The following is a 27,980-nucleotide window of genomic DNA, read 5'->3' as shown; positions in this document are numbered from 1 at the left end:
GTGGAGAAACTCTTTGGTAGCAACCTGGGAGCAGTAGCAAAAGAACCAAGCTACGGAATGAGGAATAGATGCAAAATCGAAACCGAGTTCCAAGAACCTGGCAAGTCCCATCTGGGCGGGACTAGCTCCGGGAGTAGGGTGTGTAGCCACGCTGAAACCCGCCCCGCGTGGGAGCGGAAGTGGGGAGCCCCTGCAAGGGGTTCGGCAACCTCTCCGCCCCCTGCCAATACCACGCCCGGCTTATTTGCATTTAAAGAGAGAAGCACCAAGGAAAACAGTGGGCGGGCGAGGGCATGCCTTCCAACCGTGGTGATTGGACCGTATGACTGCCAATCATATCACGGACGTCCCACCCTATAACTGTGGAGTCCGGGGTGAAGGGGGTATGGGGGAGCTGCCCAGAGCCTGGAGAAGGGTAGTCGGTGAAGGAGATTGCTGTAGCCTCGGTGACGGCTGCGGCAGGAGCGGTGGTGGCGGCTTTCTCAACAGAGGCTCCAGCTCAGATTCGAGCAGCGCCGCAGACAATAACAGCGCCGGGAGCTGGACCTGGCAGGGTAAGCATTGCGCACAGCTAGGAGCCATCCTGCTGAAGGTCTAGTGCATCCCCGCATGCTTTGCTCTGGTCTCCTGGACGAGGGCAACCAGAGCCTGGCTGGTCGGAGTCCCAGCCTCTTGCTGGTCTTTCTTGGAACTCGCTTTGCGTACTGTCCAGTGAGGGGCCCAGTGGCCGTTAGTCTTTAGGGTACAGGCGACCGTGGCTGGGGGGTGGGGTGGGAGGGCCGGAAGGCGGGCGGACTATCCTGGGCTACGCCTCTAGGTTGTAATGGGAGGTTGGGATGGGCCCACACGTGCTGTTGCCTGGTTCCGGGAAGGGCGCCGCTAGCTAGCACCCAAAGAATGTATTTGCAGGCCGGGAACTCCTTAGCTTTGTTTGTAGTGTATTTGCTGGAACAGCTGTTAGGCCGGTGCTGCTCACCCGAGAGGCCTTGCTGTGGCCCCTCCCCTCTGCGGTGCATCTCCTATGTCTCTCCTCTGCAGAGGAAGCTGGCGCGCTCGCTTACGGCCAGACTGAGACTGGCTTTAGGGTGGATTAAGATATCCACAGTCTGTTCCTCCTCAAGGGAGCACAGTTGGGTTTCTAAACTTCACACTTATCTTGGAACCTTGGTCCTGTGGTCCCAACCAGCCGCACCCCCTCATGGGCCTCCGGTCTCTCGTTTGGCTCCCACCCCCATTGCAGGCGGGCTGGACCAGGAGCTCTTACTGGTCCTTGGGTTAGAGCTGCAAGGCCGCTTTGTTGCCGCCCCCACCCCCTACGCGCCTCTTTTCCCTTGTAGGGCATAGGGCGCGTTTTTTTTCTCTCCAGCCTTAGGTTTAAAATAGCAAGCAATAGGCACAACATTGTAGGGGGGATTTCCCTGCTAGAGGTGGAGGGGTCCATCATTGTAGTAAAGAACACGCGGTGTACGTAAGGTAGACAAATCCTACAACTTCTCAGTTACTTAAAATACTCAGCCTGCCAGACTGCTGTCATTGTCTGCTGCAGACACCTCTGACACTGGTGACCGCCCAAAGGCGTGACTTCTCCTGAGCTCCCCTTTGAGGGGCTAAGCTTGCCAGATGAGCATTGGGAGGCAGAGGTAGCAACAGGACTAATACAGCAGAACTATCCTCCCTGTCGATGGACTCACCTTAAGAGAAGTCTAGACAGCCCTGTCCGAATACAAACATCTTCTGCGCCTCTGGCTGGCCTGCCTCAGCAGCACTGATAAGGACTGGACCCAGGGCACTGCATTGTTGGACTTTCTGTCCTACCAGTGGAGATTCCAACAAAGCCCATTCCCTCGAGTGCCCTACTCTGTGCACCAGTTTGGACTATTAAGGCATTCCTGAAGAATAAGAGAAGGGATTTGACTAAGGGACTTTGCAGGCTGGACATCTTTATAGTGGGGCATTGAGACCCAGTAAATAAATCCCTTACTTGGTAACATTAACATGGAACCTTTTTTAAAAATACATTAGCCAGGATTGGGGGTAGTTCGTTATTGTCACCCCTACCTAACTGACCAGACCTCAACACATACTTGCAGCTGGTCTTTTATTCCCCAAGTCAAGCTCTCTCCTGCTTTTACTTCAGCCCAGCAGCTTCCTTTCCCACACTCAAACACTCTCATCCTCCACCTGTCCAAGCCCCTCCCTCTCAGGCCCCAGCTCTCAACCAACTTTCTCTTTGGGGCGTCTCAGGCTGCTTCTTGATGAGCAGCCCTCCTTCTCGGAACTCCTGTGCAATCAAGTTTCCCCGACTCTGCTTTGTTTCCCTTCTATAGATATTTAGGTTCTCTCAGAACCCTCTTATGGCTAAATGAAACCTAGGTCTCAGCTATAACCCTCTAGGATCCTAGAATTATAAAGCAGTAAATGAATGAATGTTCCAGAAGGACTTTCTGTCTTTTTTTTAGAACTTTAGAAAAGACCTTTAAGCTCCCAACTTGTGTTTGTCCTAATCCATGAAGCATAAAGGAAAGGTGCCTAAGGCTCAGATACATATAGAATGTGCCTGATGTGGATCGGGCTGTTACTACATTAAAAAGGAAAGTCATAATTAGTTCCCTCTATTATCAGGGTCTGGACTGCTCAAACCCTGGGGCTCTGCAGACTTTTGGTTGCTGATTCATGAGCCTGCAGGCAAACTGCCATGGAGAGATCTATATATGCAGTGGGGGTGTCATTTGTAAAGCAGCTGGGAAGTACAGGAGTTTGGTAGAGAAAGAATAGACAAAATTAGAAATGAAAGGGAGTGGCTCACAGGCAGAATGAGCCTGGTTGAGATGGCATAGCTCAGAGGTGCAAAAGAGTTTAAGACCCAGTGGTGGGAATTCCCAAATCTCAAGCATTGGAGCGGTGAGGTGATCTAATCTTTTTAGGAGAAGATCATTGGATCATTGAACAAAGGCTGGGTAGAGTGGGGGGAGGGAGGGGCGATTCGCCTGTGAGCCAAGGATAAGAATGGAGGGGGGTTTGTTTGTTTGGGGGTATTTGTATGGGGGATTTTAGGTTTTGTTATTACTTTGCGACAGGATCTCACTAGGTAGTCCCAGCTGTTCTGGAATGTGCTTTGTAGGCCAGTGCCTTTGAACTCATTGATATTTGCCTGTGTTGAATGCTAGGATTAAAGAGGTGTACCACCAGCAGCCCAATAATGAAGTCTTTGAAAGGGTTTTTAAATGGGGTCTTAGAGGTTGAAAGCATCCACAAGTCAGGTAGGTAACAGGCTACCTCTAAAGTTCTAAATAGAGGTGTGGGAGGGGCATGCTATCACAAGAGGGAAGTTTCACAGTGTAAGATTCCTTTTGGCCTTTCATAAGTGGGGGCGGGGTGGGGCGGGGCACCTGGGCCTAAATACTTATTTGCTAAAAAGCTAAAAAAAAAAAAAAAAAAAATCCTCCAGGCCTCTTTTAACCCTCCTTCTCTCAGCTACACAGGGCTTTTCGTGGACTAGCAGTTAAGACTCCCATGGTCATAAATGTGGCCTAGAAAGCAAGCAAGGCACACACACACACACACACACACACACACACACACACACACAGCAATTTGAGGAGATAGCCTATCACTCTTTCGTGGTAGCCCTTTATGTTGTACCCCAAGGTCTCCAGGAAGCTCCTCTCAGTGCACATTTGATGAACTACTACTCTCTCCTCCCACTATCCCAGTCCTTAAAAGTGAAAGCTGCCTGGGTTTATGTGGCAATTGCATCCTGGGAACACCTCCCACCCCCCCACCCCCTTTTTTTTTGGCCTCTCAATCAAGAGATTGAGGCCTGCAGCATGCTGGAGGCTGGAAGTATCTAGAGAAAGGAAGTATTTGGAAAAAGTTGGCACCTCAAGAACTGTTATAGTTGCACTCAAACTGTGTATGGAAGAGACACCCCTGCTTCACTAGTCCAAAGAAACAAGGGAGAGAAAGAGCAGCAAGCCTATCATTTCATGAGTTTACTTGTAGAACTGTTACTGTCTAGGGGTCTTGATCAGTTTGCTTTCTCTGCCTGTTAAATAATTAAAAGGCAGGAAAAATCTTGAACATGCAGGTAGCTGTGGGAAAATTCTGAAACACAGCAAACAGGAGAAGACAGAAACAGCAAGGAAAGAAACACTTTTATTATGGGTAACGAAACATACACAGAGACACACGCAGCAAGCATACAGAGGGAAAGACACATGGCAAGATAGAGGGGGTACTCAGGAAGCCATAGCTCAGTGTCTCCTTAGGGGCTTGGGGGTTTGTTTGGTTGTTTGGTTTTTCTTTTTGTTGTTGTTGTTCGGTTTTGTTTGGTTGGTTCTTTTTTAAGTTTCTGAAGGGTCTCCCTTCCCTAATTTAGCATTGGTCAGTTTGAAGAAAGGCCAGATGGCCGACTGACCTATAACTGTTGTGTATATATGTCCTGATCTGGCCTTGAACTTGTTGAGCCAGTCCATCAGCAAGGGCCCTTTTACCTGGAGAAAAAGCCTGCAAGGCTTTTGTTTTAAGCTGCCAGGCTTTTGTCTCAGGTCTGGAGGGGGAGGAAGAAGCTAGCCATGTTGGCAATTCATCATCTTTATCACATAAGCATGGACCCCTCTCCCTGTTCTGCATATCAGGGAATATATGTAACTCCTGAATCCCAGCCCCTCAGAACCAAAGACAGAGAAGGGAGTTCTAGCTCTCTCACTCCCTCAAAGTTAGGCTGCCTGAAACTGAAAAGGGAAACTCTGGATGTTATCTCCCGAGTTTCTCTGTGAAATGCCAGTTTAGACAGATGAACTAGATGATAAAGTTTTAGCCCCAAGAGGAAGTATTTCCTAGCCTTTCTGAATAGATGGAACGGGTATAGCCTGTCTCTGATTTTGCCTTTGCTTGACTAGTACTGACACACTGGGGGGAGGGGCTATGAAGACATAGCTCTTACCTTGGCAAAATATCTCTTTGATGAGACTCAAAGGCAGGGGCAAGTAAGTGGATTTTAAAGACCCTCCCTTACTGTGAGCTGAGAAACGACCAAAGCTGGGGCGTCAGGAGGATCCCCAAGGGTGGGTATGGCTGAGTCCCAGCACATATGAGGTACTGTGTGTGTTCCCCTAGCACCAGAGAACAAACAACCCCAAAATAAAACAGAAAAAAAAAAAAGAAATCATTAGGAAAGCTCATTTCATGCTGTGTTTTTGGTACCCTGTCTTCTGAACTGAATAAGATCCCTGTATATGTGGAGCTGAGGCCTTAGGGCAGAGAAGTGAAGCTGAAAAACTTTCAGTGGGCATTTGGGAAAAGTTAAAGGTCAGACGAAGAGATTTGAGTAGAAAGCTTGTATCATTTTCGGAGGACTTGGCGTGGGGACTGAGTAACAAATAGAAGGTGCCTTGACTGCAAGCAGCCTCATCAAAAGAGCCCATTGGGTAGTATCTGCTCCAAGCATAGTAATCAGTTTGCCTTTGCATTGATCATCTTTAATCCATAACCACGGTCTCGAAAGGTAGGTTTTTTTTTTTTTTTTTTTTTTTCATTTCACACATAAGGCACTTCTGTCTCAGAGAGATACTTTCTCAAACGGTTCTGCCTGAAACGGGTGAGACTGGCATTCCAGTTTCAGGCTGGCAAACTCCAGCTGAGTTAGAGTACAACTGAACCAGCATCCCAAGCACCTGTTTCATAGTAGATGCAGTGACTGAGACAGAGAAGCCTTGTGAGCGGACTAAGTGGACAGACTGAAGCCTGCCAGAAGGAAATAAGGGAGGATGTGTGTGTGAACAAGGCAACTGAAGACAGAGAGAATTGAGGCAGGGATAGAAGGCCAGGTTTGGGATTTGGAGATCATCTGGAACTGATGAGTTGTTTTCTGAAAAGAAGGTGTCCCACAGCAGGAATGCTGCAAATTAGGAAAGACTAGTGCAGGAGTGGGTAGGAGGGACTCTTTCCACCGCTTCCACTGTTCCACCAAAAGGATACAAACCAGGAGCCCTTCTATCACACCAAGAACATTTTGACCTCAGGTCTTATTTATGGGCACCAGTAATGTACTACTTGAGTACCAGATAATCTCAGAGGTTATTATGTTTAAATAATTCAAACTTTTCAAAATTGTCCACTGTGTCGGCCTTCTATTTCAGCCTTTTTTTGTACCTCAAACTTCTCTCCCAGGGAAACAAAACAGAAGATATGCCCTGTAGTTTGAAAGGAGTGTCGATAGCATTGTTGATGAGGAAAGATGTCACCAACTGAATAGATAGCACCTGAGTACTGAAGTCATCAGGGGGTTTGTTGTTGTTGTTGTTGTTTGTTGTATTTTGAATGGATGGGGTAAGACCAAAAACAGCAGTAAACAATTCCTTCAAGAAAAGTTAAACTGAGCTGGGACAGGATGGAATAAGGAAGGAAATGACAGCTCTTCACAGGAATAAAGAGAACCTTCACATAGCTCCTGGCCAAATATTTTAAAAACATGTTTTACTGGTTCTTTGAAAAATTTACAAGTGTGTTTTGATCATATTCACACCCCTCCTAATTCTTTAACTGGGGGCCCTGTACAGTGAAGCAGAGTGTCATGGAAGTGAAACTCAAGAGGCCTAGAAGCTACTCAAGTTCTGTCATAATCCCATTAGAGACCTTAGACAAATCTTTCCCCAAGTCTAGGCACAATTTTCTTTTCTGTGACAAGGCTTTACCATCTGCCAGTAGCAGGGATGAATGGAGTACTGGGAAGAAAGAGTGGGAATAGTGAATATATACCGGTAAGTACCAAAAGTGGTTGAAGGGTGCCTGTTAATGGCATTTCCGTTGACAGTGGCACTTTTAGCTCAGTTTAAAATGTTGTTCTTTCTGGTTTGGACTAAGAATCCTATCTAGAATCTCCTATGTGATCTAACATTGTTAGCTCCCTGAACATTAAAACTTGGTCTAATGAGCAAATAAGGCTTCCTGTGGGATAACTACATAATCACCATGATTCATATTTAGGGGAAACTGAGAAGGTTTCAGAGATACCTAGAGACCTTTGGAGAACACTCTAGTCAACCCTGACTGGGGTGGATTTACTGCTAGAAATTGTCCAGCCGTGCATCATTGGAATAAACATTAATACAATTTGCCATAACATTTGAGCTTCTGCTGTGCAGAAATTTCATTTGGTACTTTACATGCATTGGTTTTGCTTCTACGGTAGTCTCAGTATGTAGAAATTCTCAATAGCCCCATTTCACAATTCAGGAAATTGAGGGTCAGATGGGTTGGATAACTTGCTGAATTCTCCCAGGGTGGCATAGCTAATTCCAGTGAAGAACTGTTTAGCTTTCCAAAGGGAGGACACTCAGCATTCTTTCATCTTCCTTACCCTCTCTCTACTAATATATTGAAGGAGCGGACAAACTAAGAGTGGGCTTGTCTTCACAAAACCTCTTGGAATGAGTCTGGAAACTATAATGGGTGAAGGCCATGTCTCTGAAGCTGTACCCTGGGTTCTTCCCTGAGCCCAGCCTTTCCTAAGTTTATTAAGCTGATCTCTTGAAGCTAGGCCAAGAACAGAAAATGTAAAGGTTGGGTGAGCTAAAGCTGTTTCTTCCTTAAGAGAAGGGTTTCAGGCAGCTCTGTGGCTATTGGGTTTTGAGTGGAGGTGAAGAGGAAACCATACTTCCTTAGGAGCTGGCTTTAACTTGTCCCAGAATGGCCTGAGGTTGCTTCTTGGATCTTGAGTGGTTCCATCATTTTCTACCATAGCCTGTTCTCTGCTACAGTCACAATGGCTGCAGCTGGTAGCCTCTATCTGGGAATATCAAGTATCTTGGTAGGGTTCCCAACAGCCCATCTGAAAAGCAGCCAGCCACACTGACTGAGAGATCTGAGTGTTGAGCTCTGCATTTGCCAGGACCAGTTTCTTGGCAAGAGCCTAAGGGAAGCCAGTCCCTGCCTAAGGGAGCTTCAGAGTTTGTCCTTTGCTGTTCCTTTTGTTTTGGGCCCCAGTTCTGTCTCCTGAGGGATTTCTTCTTGCCCTAGGTCAAAGCAGAATAGCCTGTTCTAGAAGGATACTTTAAGGATCATGATAGATTAATAAGGAGTGTGAAGAAGCCTTGAGGTAGAGATAGCTAAATACGACTAGATAAGGAAGCTTCAAGCTCTGTACTACTTCTGTTGTACTCCTTCAAGGTGTTCTATGGAACACAGGCAAAGATGCTGTGAGCAGCTTTGGAGGGGGAGGCATGGTTCTGGGAGGGAAAACGCAAGAGAGAGATAATAAGCTGTAACATAGTTTCAAGATTGATCCTTGCTTAGCAAAAAATAACCTGCGGTCTGGCTAAGAAGGAGATCTATACTAGGGTAATAGAATCTCTGTCCAGGGTAAATGAGACGTACTTCATAGCCTTGGGCTTTTGAAGCTCTGGTGCAGCATTAAGTTTCCTGGTGATTCTTTTTTCTTCAAACTATACATTTAATATTTCCTTCTGCCCTACTTAGTATTTTTTGTTGTAGACCTGCATAACAGTCACTATGAATAACCACAACAGAGATTCAATATTATTGCTACCTTGAAATTTTCTCCACCAAAGAAATTAGTACATTGCTCTTTAATTTAGCCTCAGGCAAGTTCTTGTGACAAAGGCGGAATGCAACCAGATTTTTTGCCAAATAACACAAAACTTTTCTCTAGCCTAGTTGCTGCTGAAGTCTTTACTTCCCTCTGAAACACCTTGAGTCAGGCTTCTAGAGTCAGTTTTGATCTGGGCACTGTCCCCAGGCTCAGCCAGTTAAGCTTTGCTTACACCATTCAACTGCTTTTCTAGTCCGAAGTTTAAAAAAATCTTCCACATTCAAAAAACCCAACCAAACCAACCAAACCAAACCAACCAACCAAACAAACAAACAAACAACTAACCAACCAACCAAACAAACAAAACCAAAAAGAGTTCCTTTAGTTTATGGTTCTAGACTGAGTCCATAATGATTGGAATAGCATGGGCAGCAGTCAGCAGGCATGGCAGCAACAACCGGAAGCTGAGAGCTAATATCTTGAACTTCACACACAAAGCAGCGAGAACAAACAAAGAATGGCATAGAGTTTTTCTCAGAGCCCACCCACCTCCAGTGACAAAACTTCCTCCAGGAATTTTCTATCTCTTAATCTTCCTCAAACAGCACAACCATATGGTGGTGTTCAGACATCTGAGTCTATGGGCGATGTTCTCATTCTAACCAGTACTGCTCCCTGGGCCTGATCAGTGTCTCCTAACAGGTGAAGGAGCTAGTATGATGTGGATTCCAGCGCTTTGACCCAAAGCCTATGACAGCAGAGTGATAATATAGAGCAGCAGTTCTCAGCCTGTGGGTCATGACTCCCTTAGGGGGTCAAATGACCTTTCACAGGGATTGTCTAAGACCATTAGAAAACACAGATATTCACATTATGATTCGTAAAAGTAGTAAATTACAGTTATGAAGTAGCAACAAAATAAGTTTATGGTCGGGGGTCACCACAACATGAGAAACTGTATGAAAGGGTCCCAGCATTAGGAAGGGTGAGAACCAGCCTCTGCCCCTATATAGCACGTCCTGTCCTCCAGAGAGACTATCCTCCAACGAGGGCATTGAGTTTGTAGATTCTCTTCACCTAATCATCATTGCCAAGAACTGTTTGATTCCACTAGAATGAGTTCCTTTTCTGATTGATGATTAACATATACCCCATCTAGATCACTGCGATTTCCATTCCCTACTGCTTGACAAAGTCCAGACTGGTGCTTCTTCCTTTTCAGAGCATGTTTACATTCTACCTATCTGTTCTTTGATATATATATATATATATATATATATATATATATATATATATATATATAGTGATTTTGACTATACATATACCTACCTATCATTCTCCTCTCCTCCTCCAGAACCTGACTTCCATACCCCTTACAATTTCATGCCCTCTTCTTTGTTTTCTATCCCAGTGAGTCCAATTAGTGGCGCCATATTGTGTGTGGGTATACGGCTATCCACTGAAACACAGGCAAACACACTAGGGGCCACAGTTGAGAAGAAAGCTGACTTTCCATCCCATAGCAGCCATAATTACCCACCAGTATCTCTTCATGTAGGGAAGGTAGTTCTTGAGTCCTTTACCAACCCGTGCTGAAATTTTGGCTGACTTGATTTACTGCACGTCTTGCACATTTAGTCACAGCTGCTGAGAGCTCATATGTGCAATAGCCTTATATCCAGAAAAGATTCTGCAATATTTTTCCATTACCTCTAGTTCTTATTTCTACCCTCTCGTACTTGATGATCTCTGAGTTTGGGGGTAGGAGGCATGATACAGAGTTATCTTGAGGGATGAGCATTCCACAGTATCTCATTAATCACCATCTACTGCAAAAAGAAACTCTGAGAGGGGTTGAGAGCTGCACTGGTATATGAGTATAAAGTTCTTAGAAAGCAGTTTGGTAGTAAATTCATTTAGCAAAATAATAGTAGTAGGTTCTCTCCTCAGGTCTGTGATCTCCCAGCCATGGATTTTGGGACAAGGTAACTTTTCTGAGCCCAGGGAGTATGTTTTACATTTTAATTTTATCTGAAGGCTCATTAAAAGAGTATAAAGACTAGCAATCCATTACTTAGTTTGAAATAACAGGGCATCTTTAATCCCAGCTCTCGGAGGCGGAGGCATGAAAATCTCTGTGAGTTTGAGGCCAGCTTGTTCTACATGGCAAACACCAGGAGAGCCAGGACTATGTAGAGAGACCCTGTCTCATAAAAACAAATAAAACAAACAAAAAACCCAACCAACCAAACAAACAAACAAACAAAAAGGAATAACAGTCTATTCTTTGAAAGCCTGCATTATGCTGTATCTTCAAATTCTGTGGGTAAGATTCTCTCTCTACTAGCCTATAAACTCTCTGAAGCTAGGACTGAGAGTTCCACTTCTTGGTGTGGTCTGATACACTGACTTTAGTGTCTGTCACTTACTCAATGCTCAGAGAGATTTAATTTGCACACTGGACAATACAATTTCACATATAACTTCACTGCTGCCACCCCCATCCCCAGTGTCATAATGACAATCTTGTTAGTAATTTCAAGGCTGAGGTGAGAAGATTCATACTATAAAAAGTAAGGAATTCAAATACATTCTGGGCCTATATTTTCATTATAACGTGAGGCATAGAATTCTAGGTACTTGTGTGCTTAGGTACTGTCTGTTTATTAGAGAACTGAGAGTGGAGAGTGTAATGTCAAGATATATTTCACAGAGGAATGCAAAACCTGAGTAAATAGCAATTTAAATCTCTGCCCTGAGATCAGATGAGTGTTTCTCTTATCTCTGTAACTCTGTCAGGAGGATATGACTCTGGGTGTTTGGCAAAGTGCTAGAACTCAGGTTACTCTGATGATTTAAGTGTATCAAACTAAGTGAGTCACCAGGCACGAAACTGTTTGGAAGATAGAAACCGAAGTAGTAGGAGAGGTTCGTCTAATGAAATCGCAGGCTAGAGTACGGTTGCTAGTTTCTCTTAGGCCCCAGTGCTGGACTGCATTATTTTACTGAAGATAACTGTGTGAATCTCCTTAATGTGGCACTTAATGTTCTGGCCAGCAATTTCTGGGACTGCTGCAGTCTCATTCTCTCCCTTCCCCCTCCTGTTTCTAGCATCTTGCTCTCTCAATCCCAACAGCTGTTCTGTCTCCCTTTGCTACTCTAAATCTACAAAGAGGGTTCAGAGAAAGGATAGGATTTCTAAGAAAGGATTGCTAGATTTCTGCAGGCTAATCACTGGTTTAAATGCCAGATGTTTACTGTCACTTGAAAATGCCAGACTTGTTAGGAACCAAGGGAATGATGAGGTGTGTTGGTATATAAGGTGGTTAGCCCTTTTTTCATTTCTGTTCTATTGGTGTTGGGACTAGGTAGCCATGACCAGAATTGTGCAGCTTACATCAAGTTTATGTACTTAAATATCTCTTAGGCTAGGAGCCTGAGTCATATAGAGTTGTGTATTCTCAAGTTCCCATTCTAGATAGCAACCTAGAAGAGTGCCAAGATATTGAGAGGAACAAAGCAGAAGAAAATTTTTGCCTTACAGTTCTACAGTAGAATTTGTTGGTTCCACTTCCAGGAACAGTCAGTAAGATTCTGGTCTAGACCTACCCCTCACATAGTCTCTACAAGGGGTACACTTACAGAGGTAGTGTAAGCTTATTGGACAGAGGATACAGAAGCCAGGATATTTTTTTTCTGAGACTACCATGTCATTTTGGTCCTACATTACAGCACTGACCTGCAACTCAATGTTGTTCCTTCTCTGGTGTTCCAAAGGTTTAGCCATTGTCCTAGAGGCAATTAAGAGAACCTCTAGGCAGAAGATAAAGCTGTAGATACACTTGTCTTCCCAGCTCTCAGAAAAATGTTGGTGATAGTACAGGTTAATGTTCAACTAAGGCCTGGATCCAGTAGAACCCAAATGAAGGCTCAATGAGCAACTTCCCCTATGACAATTTTCAAAACTTTAGTGATTCTAGAAGCAACCTCTCTACCCCTTTCCTGACCCCCAATCTGATAACTGATAAGAGTCCTCATAGACAATAGCACAATTGGGCTTTTACACACCTACAATTGCCTCTGTCAAATTCTGCCCTGTACTTACAACAGTCTAAAGAGAGTAGACTAGTGAGGGGGTAGCTAATGATAGCTGTCTGTTGCTCATTGTAGGGTTTTAACTTCCCTGGGGCCCAGAAGAAGCTAGACCAGCACATCAAACATATGGAATAAAGGTTTGCCCAGCATTTACTTATTTTCTCTCTTTTCACATTCAATCCTGAGACAATAAGCACCCATTAAAAATGAACCCAGTCTGTGTACTTCCTCATCAGTATCTATCTCTGTTTTTGTCTCTCTTATCTCCTTCAGATCCCGCAGTGATGCTTCCTGACTGACTGATCGTGTTATAAGTGTGCCTGGAATCCAAAGGCAGCATTTCCAGTTGAAGAGTTGTCTTCATCATCATGGAGAGTCAACAGGATGAAGCTGTTCAAATCAAGGGAGCATCAACTTCTATCGATGCCCAAGACCAGGGAGCTGAAAAGGGAGCCAAGAATAAGATAGCTGAGACAACAGAAGGACCAACATCAGAGCCACCCTTATCGGGCCCAGGTAGGCTGAAGAAAACTGCCATGAAACTCTTTGGTGGCAAGAAAGGAATCTGTACTCTGCCTAGTTTCTTTGGGGGTGGTCGAAGCAAAGGTTCTGGGAAAGGCAGCTCTAAGAAGGGTCTAAACAAGAGTAAGACCCATGATGGTCTGAGTGAAACATCTCATGGCCTTGAAGATGTTGTCATTGAAGAAACAGATCTCTCTACACCTTTGTCCAAGTCACCTTCTCAATTTCCTAGCTCCCAGAGTGCCCATGGAGCTTTGGAGATAGGCTCTAGACATAAGACATCTGTGACTGAAGCCATAGAGAAAGCTGGAGTTGAGAAGGTACCCTCTGTGCACAAGCCGAAGAAAAGCCTAAAAAGTTTTTTTAGCAGTATCCGCCGTCACCGGAAGAGCAAGGTTTCTGGAGCTGACCAAAGTGGACCAGGAGCCAAGGATCTTGAGGGGGCACGAATGAGGTCTCATGAGCATGTGAGTTCAATCTCTCTGCCCAGCTCTGAGGAGATATTTCAAGATGCTAGAAAGGAAAATGCCAAACCCCAGGATGCCCCTGGACCAAAAATTTCTCCAGCAAGAGAACATTTTTCACCAACTAATGAGAAGACAGCATGTAAAAATCCAGAAAAGCTCACAAGGACCTGTGCCTCAGAGCTCATGCAGCCCAAGCCTGTTCTTGAAGCTAGTAGTCTAGAGGAGCCCCACACTTTAGAAACAGAAGGAAAAGTGGTGACAGGAGAAGTAAACCCACCCAATGGCCCTGTTGGGGATCAGCTAAGCCTCTTGTTTGGGGATGTTACATCCCTGAAAAGCTTTGACTCACTGACAGGTTGTGGTGACATTATAGCAGAACAGGACATGGACAGCATGACAGATAGCATGGCCTCTGGTGGCCAGAGGGCCAACCGAGATGGGACCAAGCGAAGTTCCTGCTTGGTGACCTACCAAGGAGGTGGGGAGGAGATGGCCTTGCCAGATGACGATGACAATGAAGAAGAAGAAGAGGAGGAGGAGGTAGAATTAGAGGATGAGGAAGAAGAGGTCAAGGATGGGGAGGAGGAGGATGACTTAGAGTATCTGTGGGCCAATGCCCAGATATACCCAAGATTTAATATGAACCTGGGCTACCATACTGCTCTATCTCCTAGCCACCAGGGCTACATGCTTCTTGACCCAGTTCAGTCTTATCCTAGCTTAGGCCTTGGAGAAGTTTTGACACCTCAGAGCGACCAGCAAGAGTCTGCCCCCAATAGTGATGAAGGTTATTATGACTCTACCACACCAGGATTTGAGGATGATTCAGGTGAGGCTCTGGGGCTTGTCCACAGGGATTGTCTACCCAGAGATAGCTATAGTGGCGATGCTCTATATGAGTTCTATGAGCCAGATGACAGTCTTGAGCACTCCCCACCTGGGGATGACTGCCTTTATGACCTCCGTGGACGCAACTCAGAGATGTTGGATCCTTTCTTGAACTTGGAGCCCTTTTCTTCTCGGCCACCCGGGGCAATGGAAACAGAGGAAGAACGGCTAGTGACCATCCAGAAGCAGTTGCTGTACTGGGAACTTCGCCGGGAGCAGCGTGAGGCTCAAGAGGCATGTGCCAGAGAGGCTCATGCCAGAGAAGCTTATGCTCGAGACACCCACACTCGGGAATCTTATGGCAGAAATGTCCAAGCCCGAGAAACCCAGTCCCTAGAAGTTCATTCTCAAGAGGGTCGAGCCCAAGAGACCAAGGTACGGCAGGAGAAGCCTGCCTTGGAATATCAGATGAGGCCATTAGGCCCCTCAGTGATGGGTCTGGTGGCAGGGACATCAGGAGGTCCTCAGACTTCCCACCGGGGAACCACTTCAGCTTTCCCTGCTACTTCCAGCAGTGAACCAGATTGGCGGGATTTCCGTCCTCTGGAGAAGCGTTTTGAGGGGACTTGCTCCAAAAAAGATCAAAGTACTTGTTTAATGCAGCTCTTCCAGAGTGATGCCATGTTTGAGCCAGACATGAAAGAAGCAAATTTTGGAGGCTCTCCCAGGAAGGCCTACCCTAGTTACTCACCCCCTGAGGAGCCAGAGGAAGAAGAAGATGAGAAGGAAGGGAATGCCACAGTGAGTTTCTCACAGGCCCTGGTAGAGTTTACCAGCAATGGGAACCTTTTTACCAGCATGTCCTACAGCTCTGATTCTGACTCATCCTTCACTCAAAACCTCCCTGAGCTGCCCCCCATGGTCACTTTTGACATTGCTGACGTGGAACGGGATGGAGAAGGCAAGTGTGAAGAGAATCCTGAGTTCAACAATGACGAAGATCTTACAGCCTCCTTGGAAGCATTTGAGCTAGGTTATTACCACAAACATGCCTTCAACAGCTATCACAGTCGGTTCTACCAAGGCCTGCCCTGGGGTGTTAGCAGCCTCCCTCGATACTTAGGACTCCCTGGTGTACACCCTCGCCCTCCACCTGCTGCAATGGCACTCAATAGGAGAAGCCGTTCACTTGACAATGCAGAGACCCTGGAGCTGGAGCTCTCCAGTTCTCAACTAGCCCAGGGTTATGTGGAGTCTGATGAGTTACAGGCCCACCAGGAAGATTCAGATGAAGAAGGTGAAGAAGAGGAAGGAGAATGGGGCCGGGACAGTCCCTTGTCTCTCTACACTGAACCTCCAGGGGTCTATGACTGGCCTCCTTGGGCTCACTGTCCTCTTCCAGTGGGGCCAGGTCTTGCTTGGCTAAGCCCTAGTCAGTTGGATGAGTCTTTCAATCAGTCTTTATATGTGCAGGCAACCTGTTGTGTACCTCCTGTGGCAATGTCAGTGTCGGGGCCAGGAAGAGCACCTGGAGACTCTGTGTCTCAGCTAGCTCGACCTTCACACCTACCCCTGCCCATGGGTCCTTGCTATAACGTTCAATCACAGGCCTCCCAGAGTGGGAGAGCCAGGCCTCGGGATGCACTACTGCCTGTGGATGAGCCCAGTTGCTCCTCCATTTCTGGAGCCAACTCTCTGTCTCAAGCCAAGCCTGTAGGCATCACCCATGGTATCCCTCAGCTGCCCAGGGTGCGGCCTGAACCCCTTCAGCTTCAACCCAGTCACTACCGAGCTTCCAACCTTGACCTGTCAAAGGAGAGGGGTGAGCAAGGTGTCTCTCTCTCTACCAGCTATTCCTCCACTGCCATGAATGGAAACCTAGCCAAGTAGTCATCAGTTCCAGAGTGGAGACCTGAGCATGTGAATGGGGGTCTGGGGTTGGGCAGTGGGGTGGGGGTGGGTAGTGCTATTTCACTTGAAAATCCTTTTGGCCAAGATCAACTCCTCTGAGTTTTCACTTTGTTTGCCCACCTTCCTCTGCCATCTTTGGCCAGGATCAGCTCAAGCACATCTGCCTAGGGAGGCTGCTGCTTCTGTGCTCCAGTTTTGCTTCAGAGTTTCTTCTGACGTATACAGGGCTTGGGATGCATCCTTGTTGCAGGCTGAACCCTTCTTCTCTGGTCCCTTGTTGACTAATGAACCACTGATGAGCAGCCAATTTTTGCACTGACTCTCACCCAGAGATGGGAGGCTTGCTGGCTATTAGCAATATAAAATTATGGTACATATCCTTCTTAACCCCATTCCTTTCCAGCACATCAAATGACTATAACCTGTTTATCCCAGTTAGTTATGTTTAGAGTGGGTCAAGTAGCATGTGTCTCGCTCCCTGTTGCTGTGGACTTTGGTATCACAACTAGATGATGTCCTTTTAACCTGGCCTGCCATAGTCTAGATTGAAGACAAAAACACTAATCCTCATGATGGGGTGACTAAATCTGTCCATATTCAAGCAGAATACAAAGATAGATAGATCATGGAAAATGCTGTGAGGTCTTGAGCTGTGGAATAATAATATAACCTGTTTCCTAAGCCTGTGGCTGTTGCAGGCAATTTAGAACTTCCCCTTTTTTCTATAACTGAAAATGTCATAATCTCATCACAAGGAATGTAGTCTCTTAACTGAGATAAGGGAAGAGAAGCCACCTAAATTGGGCTTGACTATATAAAGCATTGGGTGTTGTGAGATGCAAAGGAGGAAAACAGAAAGGGAGATCCATTTATTCCTGACACCAAGAAGGGATCTCAGACTTTGGAGCTAAAAGCAACTCAGCTTAGGAGGGAAAACTCTTCCCACCCTTCCTCCCAAATAAAATAAAATAAACCCTTGCTTGCCCCTTTGTGAAGTGGTTCCAAGCTTGTCTAAGACAGGATGCCAAAGGCATCTCACCTGTTGTAGGCATGTTAAAAAAGCTTTCATCTTCCAGTTAGCCAAGTTCTTTCTTAGTATTTTCAAAGGACCAGGCTTCTTGAGAGGAAAGATTGTAATGTGCCCTTGCTCTGCCAAGCTGCAGGACTGATTTGCATGGCAGGTGCAATCTTTTCTGAAACGAACAGCACCCTCCCTTCCCTTGTATCCATGCAGCTTTCTTTTTCTTTCTTTTTTCTATTTTGTTTTGTTTTGGGACAAGGTCTCACATTGTAGTTCTCCCTATCCTGGAACTCACCATGTAGACCAGGACGGCTTCTAAGTCCTAGAGATCCACCTGTCTCTGCCTCCTACCAAGCCCAGCCTAGAAGTTGGAAACACTAGAGAAGAGCTTGCTGTCAGGAAGACATTGCAACAGTCTTATCTTGACCAGGTTCAACATTTCCTTAATCATCTATATGAAACAGTTTCTTTAAAATTCTCCATCAGGTCTGATGTGGAGGTATGTGCCTTTTATCCCAACACGCGGAAGGAAGAGGCAATTGGAGTTCTATGAGTTTGAGGCCAGCCTGGTCTACATAGTGAGTTCTAGGCCCGCTAGGGCTACATAGCAAGAAAGACCTTGTTTTAAAAAAAGTTCTTTATTGGAAATGCCATATGAAATATTTTGGGCATGGATATGTTGATCTAAGCTAGAACTTTTATCTTCTGCCTGTGTCCCACTTCTCACCTCAGAGCCATCTTCACACCTACTAAGTGAAGATGTCAATAGGGCTCTTGCTGAAAATACAGCAATTTACCTTGAGAACAGATGCTGGTGGCCTTCTGAGTCAAGATTGCTTTGCAGACATACTTCTTTGCCAGGGGATATATTCGTGATAATATTTGTCACAGTTTCTAAGCTTGGGATTGGCCCTGTGCCTTTCCTCCAAAAGAACAGATGTGGTTGGTAAAATTGAACCCCCTGGAAGTAACTTCATAACTTTGCATGGCACCAGCACCGGAACCACCCCTCATGGACCTCAGATCAGCTCTCTTGGATGACTTTGGCTACATCACGAAGAAGTGCATCTCTTGTGGAACTGGATAATGAAAGAGAGTGAGAAAGGCCCTCCTTACCCCAACCACATTGTCCTAAGAGACATATGCCCAGATTTTAACCACTTGGCCTCTTACCAAAGCTGTTCTGGGAAGGTGAGGCTGAACTTGGCCTGGTTGGGTGGCAGGAAGTAGGCACCAAATGCCTCTACAACAGGAAAAGAACACACCTCTTGCCTGTTCAAAGTAGCTTGAGTTCCTGTTTACATTTGGCTGCCATCTACAGCAGGCAGTAGAGCTGTCAACAACCTCCATAAGCCCACTGGAGAAGGGCTACCAGCCTGTTTTGGAAGAGGAAGAAGTAACCTACCTTTAGCTGAGGGTTGCCCTCACAGTTCAGGAGGACAGCACAGTGCAATATCTCTGAAGGGACCTGCTATAACTCGGACATATTTTTGCTATGCTTTGAAAATTCATACCTTAGAGTAGGACCTGGGGCAAAGTAGAAGTTTGGGGATTGGGTAACATCATTGCCTGCAAGCCCTTTCACTGACCTGGCTGCTAGCCTACGGACAAAATATTTACAACCTAAAATGAGAGAGCCAAGATGTCTACAGAAGCAGACTCCTTTTGAGTATCTTAAAGCAAATGCTATTTGCAGCCTAGAAGGGGAAGGAAGATTTGGCAGAGGATATATGGTAAATGGCAACATGGTTAACAGTGGGATATGCAACCCAATTGCAGGTATCTGTCCAAACATGGACAAGTACTTCCTTGGCTGCCACCAAATATGCTACAAACTACCAGAAGTGCTGCTATCATTTTCACCCTAAGGTTGTGGCTAGATGAACCTCCTGTCTCCATTTCAGGTCCTTGGACAATATGTTTGGATGTGACTTTAAGGGATGATAGATATGCTGACAGAAGGAGGCTAGCTTCATCTTGTTACCCAGTACTACTATATAGTGTCAGCTCTGATCCTGAGAATTTCTTGATAGCCCAGTCCACAGAGGACCAGTGACTGTGGGTATGGAAAGCCACTTAGCAGGCCTCTTCCAAAGCCAGGATGCCAATTTCTTGGTGCTTTAGATTCTCCAAGGAAGCTCTGCCTTGGGGATCATCTGGCTTTAGCTTAGATACCAGACCACAAGCCTCGTGGATAATGGTTTCAGTAAATGCCAGTGTCCCTCCTCTTAGTGCTATTTCAAGGAGGGATGTAGCTTTCCACACTCAGAATGCTGGGTGCATGCTCTCATCCTGCCGCCAGTGGCTTTTTCACCTGCACTAGTGCCACCACTGCCCTCAGCCCCTAGGCTCACTTGCTAGATGGAGGCATGGGGGTTTACCAGGGATACTTCAAGTTTACCCATGTGTATGTTGCATCCAAGTTGTTTTTAATATATATATATATAAATATATATATCAAAAGCCAATTATCTATTTTTATATTGTTTGCATTTTATATTCATGGAAACAATGTTTATCAATTGTTCTTTTCTGATATATTTTATTTTTAAGCGGTGCTGTTTACAGTTTTAAACAAAAAAAAAAGATGACACAAAAATTGCTGCTGCTTGTGCAGAGGGATGTCATCTCAACTGTCTAGGGCCCTCCCTCTTTTCCCTCTCCCACCTGGCTGTGTCACACTATTCATTCTTTTTCCACACGGTAAGGACAGAAGATGCCCATGTACGGAAGACCAATACCAGGTAACTCTAGCGTGTGGAACCTGGCAGACAGCATGTTTCCTAGCTTTAATTTTGTTTTCCTTTAAAGCCCTTCCTTCTCTTGTGTAGATGTTTTGAAAGTACTCATGCCTCTTGACTTTTATTCTTTTCCTTTCTTTATATTTTGTGTTTCTTTTTGCAAAGTCTCATGCCCCAGATTGTGTGGTTTGTTTTATTAAGTTTCTCCAAAGAAGCATTAGGGGCTCATTCAACACCGAGAGAGTTGGAATGACAGATGACAGTGCTATTTCAACCTCCAAGGATTGGTCATTACCTTGGAGAAACTCTTGAATGGGACTTACCAGGAATTAAGTAGATTGCAACATGGTCCAGAAAAGGCATTGGGTGATTCCTTGGTCCCTCTTGCTACTTTGGGGGAATCTCTCCCCATCCTGCCTCCTCCTTCCCTTCCCGGTTCCAGCTCACAAGTGGATGGTACTTTTGGAAACCGAACTTTTTGTCTTTTTGATTGTAAGTCTTAGCCTTTAATGGCTGAATTGCCTCTTTAACCAGTATGGCACTTTTGGGAATAGTGACTGTTACAGTCATGGCTGGGTGGCCTGATCCACGGTTTCTCCATCCTGTCATTCCAAAGAAGAAAATCCACATGGCATGTACATTTGTGAGGGTTGGGTCTATTAAGAGGGGGCTTTAATTATTCCTGTTACTATTGGTGCTTATTTTCCCTGCTGTATATGGGGGTGGGGAAGGGCTGGGGTAAACCAGAAATGTATATTTAGGTCATGTTAAATAAAATGGCTGGGGGAAGAAGAAAGATATTAGAAAGTGCAGTATATCCCCAGTCTAGGTGTAAGAGTTCTCTCTTCCAGTATAGTAAGGGGACCGTAGCTCTTTGCTGTGCCTGACCTTCCCTTCCCCATTCCTGAGACATCATGGAATCATCTGCATTGTGACCTCTCCATCCCTAGCTCTCACTGGCATCTGGATATCTTGATACACTGCCTGTATGTTACAACATATATTTCATTTGCTGAATGCTAATAAACTTCTGTGCTCATGAGGGACCTCCAGTCACTAAAGTGTTGTCTTGTTGTTTGTTCCACAAGAGAATTCATGCAATCTATGGGTGGTGGGTTTTCTCTTAAAGGGAAACTGAAAACACAAGATATTAAGGGAGTCACTCAACAGGTGAAACAAGCAAAGCTGAAACTGAAATTAGAGGAAACTCTGGTGTTTCATTCAACTTGTGCCATGTATCCCAGTCAGTCTCGTCACACCATCCACACTCTTAAGTCCTGTCCCTGAAGTTTCTATGCATTGTCAGGGACTACTTTGCACTTCTGCAGTCAGTCTCAGGTTGTGCTCTCTCTCCACCAAAAAGGAGCAAAATGGAAAAGATCCCTGAGTTCACTTCTCAAACTAGCAAAGAGACTGTGACCCCAGGATCTCATGAATCAAGGAAAGTCAGAAGGATATTAAAAGATAGAGAATCTCATCAGAGGGGAGTTGGTATTTTACAGAAAATGAGTTCTGTGTCCTGTCCTGCTCAGTTAGGGAATGGTGGGTTTTGATTTACAAGGGGTGTGTGTGTGTGTGTGTGTGTGTGTGTGTGTGTGTGTGTGTGTGAAGCAAAAGCGTTGCTGAAGTCTACCTAGTCTGATTGGATTCACTGGAAATTCAGTGGAATTAAGATATTGAAGTGGCCCAGGCCTCTGCTAAGTTTTTGTGCCTCAATCAATTGATCATTGATAATTTCCTTAAATGCAAATTAAAATGTTAGGCCATGTCTTAGAAACCTACATGACTTTTTGTTTTGTGACAAAGTCTCACTAGCCTTGGTTCTCCTGGAGCTCACTGTATAGATCAGGCTGACCTCTACTCAAGATGTACCTGTGGCTACTCTCATAGTGCTAAGATTAAAGACATGCAACACCACACCCAGCATCCTATAGGATTTTTTCAACTAAGTTGAACCTTTTACACCATACCAGAAATTCGGTGGGCCTGAAGAAGGATTCTGTTGCTATTTGTATTGCCCACATGACTGGTATATTAGACCTACTGGACAAAATAGGTGGAAAACATGATTCCATTTTTAGACAGACAGATGGTTGCCTTGGTTGTGGTCCCTTGGGAATTTTCAAATGAAGACATAATTGTGGATGGAATCTGCTAAAAACCATATATATGGACACACACAGTTTGAGAATTTCACACATGTAGCCTGTATTTTGGTCATACTCATTTCTAGCTCATCTCCCCCAACTTCTCCCAGGCCATGTAAATCTCACTTCAGTCTGTTCCAGGCTCTTCTCTGGTTTGATAGCCAGGGTTATGCCTGCATAGCAAACTGCCTCTCTTCTGTTTTCCGTTAGAGCAAAAGTAAACATAATAGATGGTCTCAAAATAGGTAATGCCTGCTAAGGGAAATCTGCTGACTTCCTACTGCTCTACCCACAAGGAGGGGTCTTGGTCCTACTAACTGTCCATTCCTCTGGGGGGAAGTCCTAAGTTTTAGCTAGACTACAAAATTTCTACAAGTTAGATTCAGCCAGAACAAGTAATGGAAAGGCAACACTTACTAGTGTAAATTTTCTTTTCCATCACCTTTTCCTTCTATAAAACCCTAAAAGACAGAACAAGTAATTTCATTGCTATTTTATACACAAGAAATCAGCATATGTAAAAGAGATTTGCTTATTTTACTATGCAGAATAGTGACTGCAAGTCAGTGCCATGCAGGCTGGAGTAGAAGACAAAGGTCATTGCTAATAATTCTTTAAATACTACATGAATAAAATCATCGATACATTCCAGACACTAGATAGTTCAGCTGTTTTCTCATGTATGCCTCACATAAATCTATGAGAGTAGCATTGTTATAATCTTTGCTTTAAGAGAAAATGAAAGGGAAACTCAGATCATTAAAAACCCTTGGCTAGCTGGGCAGTGATGGCGCACGCACTTGGGAGGCAGAGGCAGAGGCAGAGGCAGGCAGATTTCTGAGTTCGAGGCCAGCCTGGTCTACAGAGTGAGTTCCAGGACAGCCAGGACTACACAGAGAACCCCTGTCTCGAAAAACCAAAAAAAAAAAAAAAAAAAAAAAAATTAAAAAATTTAAAACCCTTGGCTAAAATTCACTCAGATCACTGGACTTCAGAGCTCACTATTTTCCCCATTGCACTGTAAAGCTGTTGGTCTGCTTAACAGTGTGGATAGTTTTTAGCAGTGACTCTTGCAGCTTGTCCCAGATCAGAGAGTGTTGCTGAAATACATCACTTGCTATTTCCCATCCTCCTGAGACCCAAGCTAGCCCTACAGTCCCAGGCCTGGTTCAGCATAACAGGATCTAAATCCTCTGTTGGACTCAAGAGGATTGAGGTGGACTACTTCTTCTCATTCCCACCCTCATGCTTAGGTCTGTAGTCATTGTACCTAATCAGGTGGGCCCAATCATCCTCCCACATGAACTTGCTAATACATGGACTGAGGAAATAGGATAAACAGAAGTGAGTCAATTGATATGAGCGCCTAGATACTTGGCAAATGATCCTTCTGCCACTCAGACCTTCACCATCAGTTGGAGAATATCCTCATGAAGAGTTACTTAACTGTAAATCACTTTAATAGCCACAGCAGGGAAAATGTCTCTTTCTCTGAGATAATTGCTCCTAGTGTGCTTTGGGATTTTATGCCTTCTGTTTTGTTTTTCATAGGGAGGCTATACAGGCTGAACTGTCTTTGAGCTCTGTGCAGACCAGCCTTGCCTTGAACTCTATAGAGATCAGTCTGCCTTAGCCTCCCAACTGCTGGGATTAAAGATGTGTAACACCATGCCTGTCTTGTGTGCTTTTGAGAACTCCGTCTTTTGTTTCTTCAGTTTCTTTCTTCTATTGCCATTTCCTTACACCTGATGCTAGTGCACAGTTTCCTTTTCATCCTTCTAACCCACAAAATAGTTCACTGTGCCTTCCCAAGGTCTCCCTGTAGCACCATCATCAACAGGAAGTGTGGTCTGTAGATAACAGATTCAGATTAAAAGAAGCCATTAAAAGAAGCCAAAAAAGAAATTAATATCTATCTTTGTATATAAACTCACACACTGGTAGGCAAGAAATAGCCATTTTTATATACCTTAAAGTAGCTTGGTTCTAACTCTGCAAGCTCCCTGTTCGAATAGGGAAACTGAAAATTCCATCTCATTTGTGAATGAGACTTCTGCCCATTTAAGTACTGGAAACCAAGGAAGTTTGTAGTGTCCAGAAATTACAAATCTGACAATCTTATTTTCCATGCCTATAACAGAGAAGGAGAAGAATCTAGAGATTTAACTTCTGCTTCCCTCTGCTAAGAATTCCTACAACTCAAACACAGGATCAGTACAAATCTCTCTCTCTCTCTCTCTCTCTCTCTCTCTCTCTCTTTCACACACACACACACACACACACACACACACACACCTCAAACACAGGATCAGTACAAGCCTCCCTCCTCCTACCCGCTCCCCAAAGTCTCTTTCTTCTCTCTTTTTATTTCCTTTAGGGTTTTTCAGGCTGTTGTAAAATGAACGATGATTTTGTTGCTTTTAGCTTTCTTTACTGCAATAGTGTATTGGAAGAGATCTATCAAATGGCTGGTGATTTAGATCAACAGTAGAGCACATAGCATGCACGAAGCTCTAGCTTCATTTACATGACTCTTCACACCAAAGTAATAAAACCAAACAAAAAAGACCCTAGTAGCCAGTAAGTTTACTGGATGATCTGTCCCTGTAACCCAGCTCTTGAAAGGCAGAAGCAAGAGGATCATTAATTCAAGGCCATTGTGGACTCTATAGAAAGTTCCTGCTTCAAAAGACAAAAGCAAATGTGAAAATCAAACAAAAGAATAATAAGTCTATTGAGGAACTGTTTACTTCTATTATATCTGTTCTATGCCTGTTCACCTCCAGGGGCACAGATTGCTGGAGAAGTCTTTTTTTTTTTTTTTCCTATAGAGCTAGACGTGACTTAATGTATTCCTTGGGGTCCACATAAATTCTTCTGTTACCTACTCTTTTTTTTTCTTTATGTACAATGTTTCCAAATCTGAAGGCAAAGGCAGTATTCTTTGGTCCAACAAATTGTTGGGAACCGCACCCGCCAAGATGGCACTGGCTTCCTGCTTCCTGGTTCTTTGTGGAAGCATAGCCTGAGGACTGCGCATGTGCAAGGCGCTAAATCGCTGCTTGACAATTGGATGATAGAATTGGGCCAATGAGGGATCGGCACGTCTCCCAGAGCGCTATTTAAGCAGCGGGCTTTCTGGGCGGGAGGTCCTTCCCTCCACCTTACCATCCTGAGAGCTGTTCAATAAATGCTGTCAGAAGAATCCTGAGTGTGGCGTTCTCCTTATCGGTGAGGCTGCACGCCACAACAAATATTAAGTGACTCTGTTGTGCCAGATGTTGTTCTACACTGTGGATGCAGCAATGAAAAAGAAAGCTAAAACATCCCCTCACAAACCTTAGGCTTCTCAGAGGAAACAATAAATGAAAGACAGTGTATACTAGATGATGAATACTAAAGTTGAAGAAGAGACATGATGATCACTGTTTTAAATAAAATGATCAACAAAGACTCACTAAGCAGGTCATATCTGAGAGATGAGCTAAGCACTGTGGCAAGCACTGATAATATATTCAAGGAATACACACGAGTCCAGTGTTGCTCAAGCCGAGTGAATGAAGCAGTGTTGGGGGTAAAAAGAAAACACAGATGTACTTCTAGAGCTTGGTAATTTAAAAGGGGGTTGAAGATTTTAAAGGCTCTTGGTTTTGTACAGACATAGAAACAGACACGAACTGACTCATGTCACTTGTCACTTGGAATAGTCTCAGACTAAACACCTTTAGCTTTGTCTTGTTTTTTTCCTCAGGCTGCTATTACATGCTACCATCAATCAACTCGTTTGTAAACAATTGAATTTTATTCCTTACAATTATGAAGGCTATACCATCTAGAATCATAGTGCCAGCAGTTCGGGAGTGTACAGGGGGTTGACTCACTTTCTTACAGATGCCACTTTTGTAATTGTCCTTAATAGAGGGCAGAGGCAACCAATCCTATCAGGCCTCTTAAAAAAAAAAAGAACTGATTCAATTCATGAGGATGGAACACTCAAGACTTAATGATGTTTTGATATTTCCATCTTTTAATAGTATTGCACTTAGGACTAGGTTTCCACACATGAATTTTAAGGATATGTAAATATTGAGACCATGGCAATTTTGTTCCATCTCCCCATGTGCTCTGGGTCTTAGCTTTGTGCCATCTCAGATGCACCTAGTGTATTTGTGGTCTCCTTCCAGTCAATGTAGATCTACAAACACAGCATGATATCTCAGGGACTACCTAATGTAAATAGGGCCATTGTGCTAATGTTAGAGCCATTGTGTTCCTAAATGTTCTGTTCTTAACAGAACACCATTTCAAAGCTGATTTTTTTAGTATTGTCACTGCCTTTATTTGAACTTTACTGACTCACCTCATATATGGTGATACTGTAGTCTACAAATGTATGTTCAATTGTAGACACTCTCAACTAGATTTCACACTAAGTCTACATTGTATTGGAGTAAAAGTAAAAATGTGGTGAAAGTTTATGGCAATAATAATTATAGGGTCCTTGATTTTTATGTTATCCTTCTCTACTTCTGGCACTTTGATATTTCTCCAAGTAGATTTTTAATCTTTCCAAAGAAATGCTATAGGTTATTCAACAGCCTCCTAATCTCAGTTCCAATTAAACGTTTGAAATCAGGAGGTTAGTTACAGTACAAAGCATTCAGCTTAGTTCTTTATTATCTGTCAAGTGATGTGGAGGAAATAGTAATTTACAGTTGAACCAGTAAATGAGGAGGTTGCAGTATGGAGAGAAAAGGACAAGCTGTAACTAACTATAAGGCAACTCCAGCTCCAGGAAGGAAGCAGGAACAGAAAGGGGGAAGCCTGAGGACAGTGGGTTTTTCCCCATTTTTATTAAACATAGATTCTTTTTTCATACAATATAATCTGAATAGTTTCCCCTTCATCTGCTCCTCCTAGTTCTTCCCCCACCTTCCTCCCATCTGGATCCACCCCCTTTCTGTCTCTCACTAGAAAAGAACAGGCTTTGAAGAGATAACAAAATATGCTAAGATAAAACAAAAACCATTGCATTACAGTTGGACAAGGCAAACCAACAGAAGGAAGGGCACCCCAAGGGAAGGTGCAAAAATCATAGACCCACACATTCACATACTCAGGAGGCCAATAAATATACTAAACTGAAAGCTATAATATATACACAGAAGACATGGTGCAGACAGATCTGCGAAGGCTCTGTTCTGGCTGTTTTAGTCTCTGTGAGTTCATATGAGCTTTGCACAGTTAATTTCAAGGGTCTTGTTTTCCTACTGTAATACATCCCCTATGGCTCTTACACTCTTTCTACCTCCTCTCTGTGGGATTCCTTGAGCTCTGAAGGGGAGAGATTTGACTGAGACATCTTTTTTAGAACTAAGTGTATTCCAAGGTCTCTGTTTCTATCTCTGTCTCTCTGTCTCTGTATCTCTCTCCATCATATCTGGCTGTGGGACTATTTCAAAACTGTCATATTTTTAAGGAAAACCAAATAAAGTTTTAAAGGCTACCTCAAAAAATAGTTAAGTCTATTTTATTATACTAACTATGAACATGAGACAATTTTACTGAGTTCATTTGTCATTATTCATTAAAACACATAAGAGCCTACATAGTATTATAAATTTTGGAGGCTGATAGACCTGGATCCTATACATGACTTTAAAACTTACCAACTGTATTACATTGTATAATTTAGGC

General features: G+C 44.2%; 1 protein-coding gene across 1 annotated transcript; it reads left to right on the top strand.

Annotated features, from left to right (window-relative positions):
- The first annotated feature begins 345 nt into the window (after window positions 1-345).
- Amer1 (APC membrane recruitment protein 1) lies at window positions 346-21,188 on the top strand. Its single transcript, XM_034485669.2, has 2 exons — window positions 346-554; window positions 12,920-21,188. Exon 2 carries the CDS (start codon window positions 13,015-13,017, stop codon window positions 16,351-16,353), a length of 3,339 nt encoding a protein of 1,112 aa, XP_034341560.1. The 5' UTR covers window positions 346-554; window positions 12,920-13,014; the 3' UTR covers window positions 16,354-21,188.
- The last annotated feature ends 6,792 nt before the right edge of the window (window positions 21,189-27,980 follow it).

Source organism: Arvicanthis niloticus, chromosome X, assembly GCF_011762505.2.
Source record: "Arvicanthis niloticus isolate mArvNil1 chromosome X, mArvNil1.pat.X, whole genome shotgun sequence".
In the NCBI taxonomy this organism is placed as follows: domain Eukaryota; kingdom Metazoa; phylum Chordata; class Mammalia; order Rodentia; family Muridae; genus Arvicanthis; species Arvicanthis niloticus.
Note: the sequence above shows the minus strand (reverse complement) of the source record. Positions and strands in the feature narration are given on the sequence as shown.